Genomic DNA, 13,227 nt, shown 5'->3' with positions numbered 1-13,227 from the left:
ACCACCTTAATCCAGGCTACCACCTCCCATGGGGACAGTGCAACAGCCTCCTAGATAGCCTCAATGCGTTGAGTTTAACTCTCTTCCAAACTATTCTTCATTCACAGCCAAACTGAACTTTTAAACTTTATACACTTAGTTATCATTAAAAACCTTCCACAGCTAGGTAAAAAACTTGTCACCGTAACCTACATAAACTCTCAAAAGATCTGGCTCTTACGTACATCTGCAGCCTCATCTGGAACCATTCTCCTTCACATTTTAAGCACAAGTCATACAAAATTCCTTCAATTCCATAAACATGCCACTTCTCATCTCAGTATCTTTGCACATGCTGTTTCCTCTGTCTAGAACACATCTTCCCCTTCTTTGGCTAACCAACTCCTCTTCTGTCATCCTTCCAGGATCAATTTAAATGCCATCTCCTAAGAGTGGCCTTCCCTGACCTCGAGACAAGATGGCATCTCCCAATGTTACCACAGCAATCTTCTGAACATTCCGTTCTTAGCATTTATCACAGCTGTCATTCCTAATCCAACACCTGCCCATCTCACGAATTCATAAACTCCTCATCAGCAAGGACCTGTCTTATTCAGTTACTCTATTACCAGCAACTATTAAAGTGCCTGGAATACATAAGGTGCTTAAAATATGAAAGCGGACTTAGCAAATTATAGCATATTAAAACTACAGAAACATCTCTTGTAGCTCAAATAAACTTAAACAACAACAACAAAATACACAATATATTTGTTCACTGAATCCAGCGATCAAAATTCCATAACAAGACTATTTGTCCCACACCAACATATCCAAAATTCTAAATACGCTAGACTTTTTGTCTATATTTGATTCGTTGGTTCAGCATTATTCTCCCGGTACAGACTGTTTTAGAAGGAGTTCGAAGCGGTTATAATGTAAGATTTCAGAGACACACACAAAAGAACAACTTGATTTTATCCCTATGTACAAGTATTAACAATATCTGTCAACCCAGAGAAGCAAAGACTTGAAGAAGTTAGAAAAGATATGTATGATACAAGCAAATGAGGAAAGCAAGTATTCAGAAACTTTTCAAAAAGAAACTATACATGTAATTACCAAAGAATTTTTAAACACAGTTACCAGTTTAAAAGTATCACACAACTATATAAGATTTCACTGATGCTTAATAACACAATCCAAACAAGCATAACACCAATAAACTAAACATATCCATTCAACAGTTACGTAAAAAATTTTCAAGTATAATGAAACAGGATAAACACTTAAATAACCTTTATAGGTGCCTGGGTGGCTCAGTCAGTTAAGAATCCAATACTTGATTTTGGCTCAGGTCATGATCTCTTTGTTCTTGGGATTGAGCTCCACATTGGGCTCCCCACTGACAGCAGGGCCTGCTAGGGATTCTCTCTCTCCCTCTCTCTCTCTGCCCTTCCCCCACTCATGTGCACATGATCTCGAACTCTCTCTGTCTCTCTAAATAAATAAATAAACATTTAAAAATAAAATAAATAAATAAATAACCTTTAGTCGTAAAAAATCCTTGCTACACTTGTAAGAAACAGCACAACTTACATGGGGCTTAATCACTTGAAGAAAAAAAAAAAACAAGAAGGGCTATGAATCTAAATTAAAACTAAGCTGGAATACTTATCTCATATAAAACCCAACTGCACATGCAATATTTCAGAATGAAATATAATTTACATCTGAGGAAAGTGATAGATGGGTTTTTCTACTACTAAAATATACTTAACTTCTGACATTTACTAAGATCACCAACTCTAGGAACTGTGACATTAAATATAGATCAGAGGGGCACCTGGGTGGCTCGGTCGGTTAAGTGTCCGACTTCGGCTCAGGTCGTGATCTCACGGTCCGTGAGTTCGAGCCCCGCGTCAGGCTCTGTACTGACAGCTCAGAGCCTGGAGCCTGTTTCAGATTCTGTGTCTCCCTCTCTCTCTGCCCCTCCCCTGTTCATGCTCTGTCTCTCTCTCTGTCTCAAAAATAAATAAATGTTAAAAAAAAAATTAAAAAATTAATAAAAAAATAAATAAATAAATACAGATCAGATACAAACCTGTTTTTGATGAACTTTTAGAGGTAATGATGTATTAAAAGAATTAGAGTCAGAAAAGCACTTTCCATAAAATTTTTTTTTAATGTTTATTTACTTTTCAGAGACAGAGTGTGAGACGGGGAGGGGCAGAGAGAGGGGGAGACCGATAATCCAAATCAGGCTCCAGGTTCTGGGCTATAAGCACAGAGTCTGATGCGAGGCCCGAACCCAGAAACCACAAGATCACTACCTGAGCAGAAGTTGGACGCTTAACCGACTGAGCCACTCAGGCGTCCCAAAGCACTTTTGTTTTAGCAAATTCAATTCTAGTCTAGTCTAGTCTATTCCATTCCATTCTATTCTAAATAGGCTCCACACCCAATGTGGGGCTTGAACTCACAACACTGAGATTGAGTCGCATGCTCTACCAACTGAGCCAACCTGGTTCCCCAGAAACATGTTTTTAAATTCTTTCATTTCCTTTTCATTCTCTCATTCCATCTCTTCCACATAAAGCCTAGTAAGTGCTTAAAAACATGTAAAATAAAAATGATATTTCATGTTGAAATGTCTAAGAAGCTAAACTCAGAGCAATCATCAGCTCTCAATTTAGCTTTTTAAATACAAAATTAACATGAGCACAATAAGCTCTTGTTTTTTCTTATGATTCAGGAAGTAATTCAAATAGCCGGGGTCACTTCAGATTTTTTTTTAAGTTGTATTTATTTATTTTGAGAGAGCAGCCGAACAAGCGAGTAGGGGGAGGGGCACAGAGAGAAGAGACAAGAATCCCAAGCAGGTTCTGCTCTGTGCTGTCAGCACAGAGCCCAACACGGGGTTCCAACTCACAAACTGTGAGATCATGACCTGGCCAAGATCAAGAGCTGGACGTTTAACTGACAAAGCCACCCAGGTACCCCACCTTCAGATTTTTTAAAAAAAAACATATTTGAGGGGCGCCTGGGTGGCGCAGTCGGTTAAGCGTCCGACTTCAGCCAGGTCACGATCTCGCGGTCCGTGAGTTCGAGCCCCGCGTCAGGCTCTGGGCTGATGGCTCGGAGCCTGGAGCCTGTTTCCGATTCTGTGTCTCCCTCTCTCTCTGCCCCTCCCCCGTTCATGCTCTGTCTCTCTCTGTCCCAAAAATAAATAAAAAACGTTGAAAAGAAAAAAAAAAAATTAAAAAAAAACATATTTGTTAGGCTTTTAATTTCCGTATAAAAAGAAAACAGGCAAGAATAAAGAATGTGACCTCCTAGAAAATCCATGACTAAAACAAAAAGCAGTATGAAATAATGATATATGCTAAAGAGCACTTCACCTGACATAAAGTAGGTATTACATAAATAGCCTTTTCCTTTACAAATTTTTGCTCAACCTTGCTCAAATTTTGCTGGGAAATATTTCATTGCCAAGTCAGTATTTTTCAAAATTTAGTTTTTCCTCAAGCACAATAATAGCATTTATACACAATTTAAATTTATTCTATTTTTCTTTATTGTTCTGGCATCTGTTCTGTTTGTGCTCCCTGGATTCTTTCTTCTGCTTCTCAAAGTATGCTTGTTTGTCTACAGAGTTAAAAGTGTCCTATCCGAGCTTTCTGCTACCCCACTATTGCTATGACAAAGATAAAATACAGACATGCCCAGACTAATAACCCAAATCTAGTCAGGATCCATAGAAAGGAATATTTATATCTTTTACAGATTACTTAGGCTTTATTCTTGATACCCTCATATTTTAGGAGTAGGGAGAATTTATGTTGCAAACTGCAAAAGAAAATGTCAAATGTCTGACCATTTGTTTTAAACAGTTTGTGAACATATTACTAAGGCTATAGGAAGAATTATGTTGTCACAATCAGAAAAAAAGGAAACTTGTGAGTTTTCCAAAACATTTTACAGCACTTAAAAAAAATCCAGTATCTTTTTACATTATATACAAATCACATATTAGATAGAAACAATTTTTGATTTATTATGTACCCAAATAATTAAACACAACGGCACAAAAAATAACTTACATGTTTTTATTTTTTTTAATTTAGTTACTTGAGTGTTACTAATATATAGAATTTTAAAGCAGGAAAGGGCCGAAACATTATCACATCTAAAATTCAGGGTTTTACTGAGAGAACCGAGGCTCGTAAGAAATCTCTAGATAACCCACATTAACTTAGAAGAGAACTCCACTCAGTCTCTGAATGATCACAATACTCCTTTCTCTACCTAGTTTATGACTGTTTCAATATATTTATTATCCTTCCTATAAAATCACAAGTTTCTTTACTAAGTGATGTTCCACTCAAATGTAAAGTTGGTAGATTTGAACCATCAAATCTATGAAAGGCAATAAAGTTAGCAAAGTGGTGAGAAGACCAGAAAATAAAGACACCTGCCTATAATTTGGAAAATAAGATATAAAGCAGGAAAAGGCTCAAAAATATATACACACAACAAGAAAAAAACATGATTCAATATAACAATATACACATACTTCCTACCAAAAAGATCAACTGTATTATATTGGAGTTCTTAGATTTTCGTTCAACTTATTTTTTTTAAATACCACTATGAAGCAGTATTTCAGAAAATTTATAGAAATTCTATTAAGAAATAGGAATAGTAGTTGGGGTACCTGGGTGGCTCAGTTGAGCATCCAACTCTTGGTTTCAGCTCAGGTCATGATCTCACGGTTATTCAGTTTGAGCCCCACATCAGGCTCTGCGTAGCCTGCTCAGGATTCTTCTCTCCCTCTCTCTCTCTGCCCCTACCCTGCTCACACTCTCTCTCTCTCAAAATAAATAAATAAACTTTAAAAACAAAAAAGGAATAGTGGAATGATCCCTTATGCTTCTCTTTGATGACAGTTGTTAACAAAAGGCATAAATTTAAAAATATTAGTTCACATTAGAATCTCACTGTGAGCTATATTAAAAATAACTACTAAATAATCTTGCAGTGAGTTTTTCTCAGGCTATACTAATACTCTTGGATAAGTCCAAGAGATAATTATTTTTCATAAATTTTCATCTATACCAATATAGGACTATAATAATATTTCAGTAATTACATAAAACCCAAACTTGAACAATATAAAATATACATTTTATTAAAGTCACTTAAGTCACATAAGCAAAATTCCTAATGAAACTGCAATACATTGGTAATGTACAAGCCTAAAACACAAGACAAATGAAGCCAGGGATGGTAGGATACAACATGTCATTTCCTAGTATCAAAGAAGAATAAGGAAAGGGAATAACAAAGACAGTCCCTGGCACATCACATGCTTTCACATAAACATGAGGCCTGACAAAAAATGTATCTTCCAGGGGCGCCTGGGTGGCGCAGTCGGTTAAGCGTCCGACTTCAGCCAGGTCACGATCTCGCGGTCTGTGGGTTCGAGCCCCGCGTCAGGCTCTGGACTGATGGCTCGGAGCCTGGAGCCTGTTTCCGATTCTGTGTCTCCCTCTCTCTCTGCCCCTCCCCCGTTCGTGCTCTGTCTCTCTCTGTCCCAAAAATAAATTTAAAAAAAAAAAAAAAAATGTATCTTCCACAAGTATTTTATTTTTTTTAATTTTTTTTTTTTCAACGTTTTTTATTTATTTTTGGGACAGAGAGAGACAGAGCATGAACGGGGGAGGGGCAGAGAGAGAGGGAGACACAGAATCGGAAACAGGCTCCAGGCTCCGAGCCATCAGCCCAGAGCCTGACGCGGGGCTCGAACTCACGGACCGCGAGATCGTGACCTGGCTGAAGTCGGACGCTTAACCGACTGCGCCACCCAGGCGCCCCCACAAGTATTTTAAAAATCCTGCATCCCACAATATAATAACTCTGCCTACCACTCACCGATTAGAAACAACTGCTTAAAAGGATGAGATATTTTAGGCTACACAATATTTAAGCTGAAAATCGATTTCTAATATCTTAGCGTACTTTATTATCCATCAAATTCAAGATGCAGGGGCACCTGGGTGGCTCAGTTGCTTGAGCATCTCTTCATTTTGGCTCAGGTCAAATGGGATCAAGCCCCACGTTGGGCTCCACACTGAGTATGGAGCCTGCTTAAGATTTTCTCTCTCCCCTTTGTCCGTCTCCCTGCTTGCACTGTTTCTCTCTCTAAAATAAAATTTTTAAAAAGTACTTTCAATATTTAAAAAAATTAAGTACACAATAAGCAGCTGATACTTATTTTACCTTACTTTTTCTGATTAAACTCTCTGGTAAGGGCCAGACCTTAACATAAATATTAGTTACATATCTCCATGTCAGCACTTTATGCTTGTAAATGTTGTACTCCCTTCATAATGTTTCATTCATTCATTCACTCATTCAGTATAACTTAAATGACCAACACCTATAGAAAAAAGGTGAATATAACTCAGGCTTTGCCCTTCAAGTTTGCACGAACAAAGGACATATGGATGTGAACAAAGTTATAATAAAATGTAATAAATGTTGTAATTGATATACTTATTGCTAAGTGAGCTTAGAGGAAGAAGCAATGCTCTGGGTACATATCACTCAGGCATCCCATTTATCAGAACTTATCCAAGTAAAGCAATTTCTGAAATTGAGAAAACTGATTCCTAATTTCTAAGCAAAGCTAAGAGGTATCTTTTACCCTAGCATCTATTATCAAAATATTTTAATACTCTAATCAATATTACAGAAGTATGTTTCAAAATACTTACATTTCCTTAACAATCTTTCCTATAGCACTGTCCACATGCCCACATGACTTTTTATTTTATTTGTACTTTAGCGAGAGAGAGAGTGTGTGTGTGTGTGTGAGTGGGGGAGAGGGGCAGAGGGAAAGAGAGAAAAAGAATCTCAAGCAGGCTCCATGCTCAGTCAACATGAAGCCCGGCATGGTGCTCAATCTTAGGACCACAAGATCATGACCTGAGCCGAAATCAAGAGTTGGACCCTCAACCAAACCACACAGGCTTTGCCAGTCACCCAGCCACCTTCAAAATTTTGCTTTTTTTTTTTTTTTAAAGTAGGCTCCATGCCCAGCATAGAGCCCAATGCAGGGCTTGAACTCATGACCCTGAAATGATCAAGACCTGAGTTGAGGGTCGCCTGGGTGGCTTAGTTAAGTAAGCATCTGACTTTGGCACAGATCACGATCTCACAGTTTGTGGGTTCGAGCCCAACATCAGGTTCTGTGACAACAGCACAGAGCTTGGTTGGGATTCTCTCTCTCTCTGCCCCTCCCTGACTCGTGCTTTCTCTTTCAAATAAATAAATAAACTTAAAAAAAAAGAAAGTGGGAATGCAAGCTGGTGCAGCCACTCTGGAAAACAGTATGGAGGTTCCTCAAAAAACTAAAAATAGAACTACCTTACGACCCAGCAATTGCACTATTAGGCATTTATCCACAGGATACAGGTGTGCTATTTCAAAAGGACACATGCACCCCCATGTTTATAGCAGCCCTATCGACAATAGCCAAAGTATGGAAAGAGTCCAAATGTCCACTGATGGATTTATGGATAAAGAAGGAGTGGTGTATTTGTATGTATATGTGTGTGTGTGTATATATGTATATGTATATGTATATTTGTATGTATATGTGTGTGTATATGTATATATACATATATACACACACACACATATACATACAATGGAGTATTACTCAGCAATCAAAAAGAATGAAATCTTGCCATTTGCAACTACGTGGATGGAAGTGGCGGGTATTATGCTAAGTGAAATTAGTCAGTCAGAGAAAGACAAAAATCATATGACTTCACTCATATGAGGACTTTGAGACAAAACAGATGAACATAAGGGAAGGGAAACAAAAATAATATAAAAACAGGGAGGGGGACAAAACAGAAAAGACTCATAAATATGGAGAACAAACTGAGGGTTGCTAGAGGGGGGTGTGGGAGGGGGGATGGGCTAAATGGGTAAGGGGCACTAAGGAATCTACTCCTGAAATCATTGTTGCACTATATGCTAACTAATTTAGATGTAAATTTTAAAAAATAAAACAAGTTAAAAACAAAGAAAGAAAGAAAGAAAGAAAGAAAGAAAGAAAGAAAGAAAGAAAGAAAGAAAGAAAAAAAGAAAAGGAAAGGACGTGAGCTAAGATTAAGAGTCGGATACTTAAATGACTGAGCCACCCAGGCATTCCATATTTTCAAACAACTTCAAACTTTATTTCAAGAGCACTAGTTTTTCATGGAATTCTTTTTTTTTTTTTTTAAGTTTATTTATTTATTTTGAGAGAGAGTATGCACATGCAAGCAGGAGACGGGCAGACAGAGAGGGACAGAGAGAATCCCAAGCAGGCTCTGCACTGTCAGTGCAGAGCTCAACACAGGGCTTGAAACCACAAACCGTGAGATCATAACTCGAGCCAAAATCAAGAGTCAGAGGCTTAAATGACTGAGGCACCCAGGTGTGCCATTCATGGAATTCCTAAGAATGGACTTCAGGCTTAAAAAATCTCAACATTTCTTCATTTAACATTCATATCTGTAAATCTGGTATGTGATACACCCTTTCCGATTTAGGAAACTTGGAAGCCAGGTTGAAAAAAGTTTGCTCATGCACTTAAGCATAAAACAAACAGCACAAAGAATGACTTTAATACACACACACACACACACACACACACACACACACACACACACACACACACAGACTGTGCTAGTACTCAGAGATACAAGTCATCTAAGCAGAACCCTTTTCAGGTATTTTCCTCTTTTCTAAGTTAACTACACAGTATTTATTATATTCTGTAATTTTAAAATCACAGCAATGTGATTCTATGGGATTAAACTGAACCATATAATCAGAAGAAACAAACTCTACTTGATTATGTTTTAAAAGATGGAAAAATAGATAACAGGTCTAGCCACAATGCACAAGAGCAGCACACATTTTACAGACTGGACTACTAGGTATAGCCCAAAGTCACCCCAAAACCATATTCAAAATAAAACTGGGTCTTCTAATCAACACACTATTTTATCATAATCACTTCTCATTTGTATTATAAATTGTTATTAACCAAATAACCCATAATTTGTGTATCAATACAAATCCTGTTTAAGGAGGTCGTAGAGTACCAAAACTAACTTTTTGTATATGGTGGAGGGGGAGAGACTTAGCAGGAAATCTATAACTATACCACCCAGGTCATTTCATAGACCTTTGCAAGGAAAGAGAGAAATAAAACGATCAGATCATCACATTTTTAACTAATGTATGTTACAACATAATTAAAATGACCACATTTTAGGGCACAAATTGAGACAGCATCAACATACAAGTATGATAACTGAAACAGTAAAATACAATACCTCAATTTGGATCTACTCTAGAAAAAGTAGTGTATATATATACATAGTTGATTAAACAGATTTCTGTTAAAAGTACTTAAGATGACCACTTATACACAGCATGAGATCTCCTGGCTGCAGGCCCTTTGTTGAGAGCTTCAGGTCTCATTTGTATCATTTGAATATCTATAGTATTTTATCTATAAAGCACCATATCACATTTTCCTCCTATGAAATGACTTGCACACATCTTACAGCCCCTATTAGATCTATGTTTGATTTATGTTTCTACCACCCACAGCCTAAACTAGGTAACTTTTAACTAACAGTCAATAAATAAGTTTATGGATGACTAAACAGCATGCACTCACATGCTCTCTCTCTCACACATGCATAAACACAACAAAAAAGGAGGAGTGGGGGAGAGCTAGGAATTTAGCTTTGCCACAAACTCAACATGAATTATGTCACAGATCAAATAAAAATCTAATGATGTAATAGAAATGTGGTATCCAAGCCAAAAGCAGCTAGAATCTCGACTTTTCCTTTTGGTAGTTACACTGTATTTGGAATATAATACTAAATTTATTTCGAGGTGGTCACTAAAAACTTAGGAAGGCTGAAAGACTGCTATTATTTCATGATACTGATAAAGAATGGGGAATTAAAAAATATCTGAAGTTAACGGTCATAAAAATTTACATAAATTGCTGTCAGTAATATTCTTACCTTAAAAAAAAAACCCTAAATGTATCTTCTTACCTCCTTCAAATCAAAGCAAGAGATTTTATAACTTAAAAGTACTTTTTTCTACAATGATCATTACATTTTAATATGGAAAATAAGTTAATTTAATATTTATTTACATGTGCAAAACACTTTAAGTTACATAGTATTTATTATATGATTAGTAATTAATAATTTTATATCTGATTAAAAATAATTATTCATCCATTAATATCTTTCTTAAGCATCTGTACATCTGATCACACTTTTAATTTTTAACATTTATTTATTTTTGAGACAGAGAGAGACATAGCATGAACGTGGGAGGATCAGAGACAGAGGGAGACACAGAATCCCAAACAGGCTCCAGGTTCTGAGCTGTCAGCACAGAGCCCGAAGCGGGGCTTGAACTCACGAGCGATGAGATCAGGACCTGAGCCGAAGTCGGACGCTTAACCGACCAAGCCACCCAGGCGCCCCAAGCATCTGTACATCTGTACTTAAGCATAAGTACAAAAAATAAACATTACTAAACAGTAGCCAGGATGCCTCCCTGTGAGGAACAAAAGTTATAGAAAAATAAACAAATATACTCATAAAAAGGAAGACAGAACAAATCAAATACCAGTGGTACAGATGAGCAATTTAAAAGTTCTGAGGAAGGTGTAGGTAAATTTTTAAAGAAGTAGAACTTGAACTGTACATTAAAAGATGATCAAGATTTAAGATAAACAACTCAGAATACAAACTGCTCATGGTATATTCAGCAACCAGATGATCATTCTGGGTGAAAAAGACACTTATATTGGGAAACGGAACAAAGTTTACAGAAACAGACTAGAATTAATTTACAGAGAATCGTGAAAGCCAAGTTAAGAAATGTGGCTTACAATCATTAATTGAGGACTTTAGAAAAATAAGCTGACATGAAAAAGTAAGCATTTAAGGAACAGTCATCTTGTAGCAGTCCATAGGATAGCTTTAATGATAAATGGAAAGGAAGCTGGGAAACCTATTAGGAGGTGAACAATAAATCAGGGTTATATCAATAGGAAAAACACAAAAGGAATAGATTTACCAATTACAGCAAGCAAGACAAAGTCTAATAGAGAATACTCCAAGATTTTGTATCTATGTACCCCTAAACAACAGAAAGAAAAAAGTACAAGGTCTGAGTCAGTCAGGTCTGGCTCAAATCTATGCTGTGTAACTTTAAATTTTTTTTTTTTTAACGTTCATTCATTTTTGAGAGACAGAGAGAGACAGACTGTGAGTGGGGGAGAGGTAGATAGAGAGGGAGACACAAAATCTGAAGCAGGCTCCAGGCTCTGAGCTGTCAGCACAGAGCCCAACATGGGGCTCGAACTCACGAACAGCGAGATCATGACCTGAGCTGATGTGACGCTTAACTGACTGAGCCACTCAGGCGCCCCTATGCTGTGTAACTTTAAAGAAATAATTTAACTTCTCTGAGCCTTAGTTTCCTCAGATATAAATAGATATTTACTTTGGGTTTTGAGAAGATTAAAAAAGAAAATGCATATAAAGCATATATGCACCTGGGACACCCCAGGCACTAAACAAATGTGATTTCTGCCTTTCTCCCCTGGCTCCCTATTCTTTATCCCTTAACAATTCTGTCTGAGAAATGAGCAGTACAGTAGGTGATCTGTCTACAAACTGTCATTTTAGAGTTAATATAATTGAGTTAATGAGAAATTAAAAGTATTAATGACATAAAACCAGCTACCTTCACTGTTGGCACCAGAAGACAGATCTATTGACCCATAAAATACATAAAAAGTAGTGGGAAATCAGGACTCTTCTTTAAAGATATATCCTCTACTAAATATACAACAGAGGATTGGCTTCAAAATTTAAAAACATTTAAATTTGACTGTTGCCTTAATATAAAAAGGGCAATCCATTTTAAAAGAAAACATTTTTTTAGCATATATACCAAATTCTAGACTAGAATGAGGACCTTTCCATTAGAGAAGGAAAATTAATGATATACATTTCTTCTTCTAACCAGACTAAATGTAAGAAAACTTCAGACACAGCAATAAGTTTACTCACCTTCCATGGGCATGGAAATTTAGACGTAAAAACTGGTCCTCATGTGAAATTGCTCTTTTGGCACGCTGGTGTTTTTGGTGTAATGAATCCACATCATAAGATAATCCTTCATAATGTCTAATGTATTTATTTAAAGGATTTCCATATTGACCTATAAAAAATAAACAGTTTGAATTAGTATCATAATGAAGGTCCATTTTAGTCCTAATACGATTCCATGATTATTCAAATATCTATAAATATGTATGAAACAACTGTCTCACTAATGTTAGTACTTTATTTTCACATACATTTTTCTAAAAATTTATTGTAATGGGAATTTCAACCATACACAAAAGTTTGAAAGTTAGCCACAAGTTTGTCTTTGATGTCTTTTATCAGGTTAAGTTTTTTGTTTTTTTTTTTTAATTTTTTTTAACGTTTATTTATTTTTGAGACAGAGAGAGACAGAGCATGAACAGGGGAGGGGCAGAGAGAGAGGGAGACACAGAATCCGAAACAGGCTCCAGGCTCTGAGCAGTCAGCACAGAGCCCGATGCGGGGGGCTCGAACTCACGGACCGCGAGATCATGACCTGAGCCGAAGTCGGCCGCTTAACCGACCGAGCCACCCAGGCGCCCCAGGTTAAGTTTTTTATTAATACTTTATAGATAAAAACTATCAGGGACAGATGCTGACCTGTCACCTGCTCTTTCTACACCTAGTAAGTTGATTCCATGGATTTTTTTAGCTTATTAACGTGACAAAGTTGACTGATTTTTTTTTAATTTTTTTAATGTTTATTTATTTATTTATTTATTTTTAATTTTTTTTCAACGTTTTTTATTTATTTTTGGGACAGAGAGAGACAGAGCATGAACGGGGGAGGGGCAGAGAGAGAGGGAGACACAGAATCGGAAACAGGCTCCAGGCTCCGAGCCATCAGCCCAGAGCCTGACGCGGGGCTCGAACTCACGGACCGCGAGATCGTGACCTGGCTGAAGTCGGACGCTTAACCGACTGCGCCACCCAGGCGCCCCAATGTTTATTTATTTTTGAGGATAGAGTGTGAGTGGGGGAGGGG

General features: G+C 37.1%; 1 protein-coding gene across 3 annotated transcripts in view; it reads right to left on the bottom strand.

The window, feature by feature from the left end:
- Positions 1-13,227, bottom strand: part of ADAM10 (ADAM metallopeptidase domain 10) — a 160,812-nt gene that overhangs the window by 92,815 nt on the left and 54,770 nt on the right. For all 3 annotated transcript variants that reach the window (XM_058737584.1, XM_058737583.1, XM_058737585.1), the window contains exon 2: positions 12,165-12,315. In XM_058737584.1, the coding sequence (XP_058593567.1) occupies positions 12,165-12,315 (151 nt within the window). The remainder of the gene's footprint in view (positions 1-12,164; positions 12,316-13,227) is intronic.

The sequence above is a fragment of the Neofelis nebulosa genome, chromosome 7, assembly GCF_028018385.1.
Source record: "Neofelis nebulosa isolate mNeoNeb1 chromosome 7, mNeoNeb1.pri, whole genome shotgun sequence".
Classification (NCBI taxonomy): Eukaryota; Metazoa; Chordata; class Mammalia; order Carnivora; family Felidae; genus Neofelis; species Neofelis nebulosa.
The sequence above is the reverse complement of the archived record's forward strand: the minus strand, read 5'-3'. Positions and strand labels throughout refer to the sequence as shown.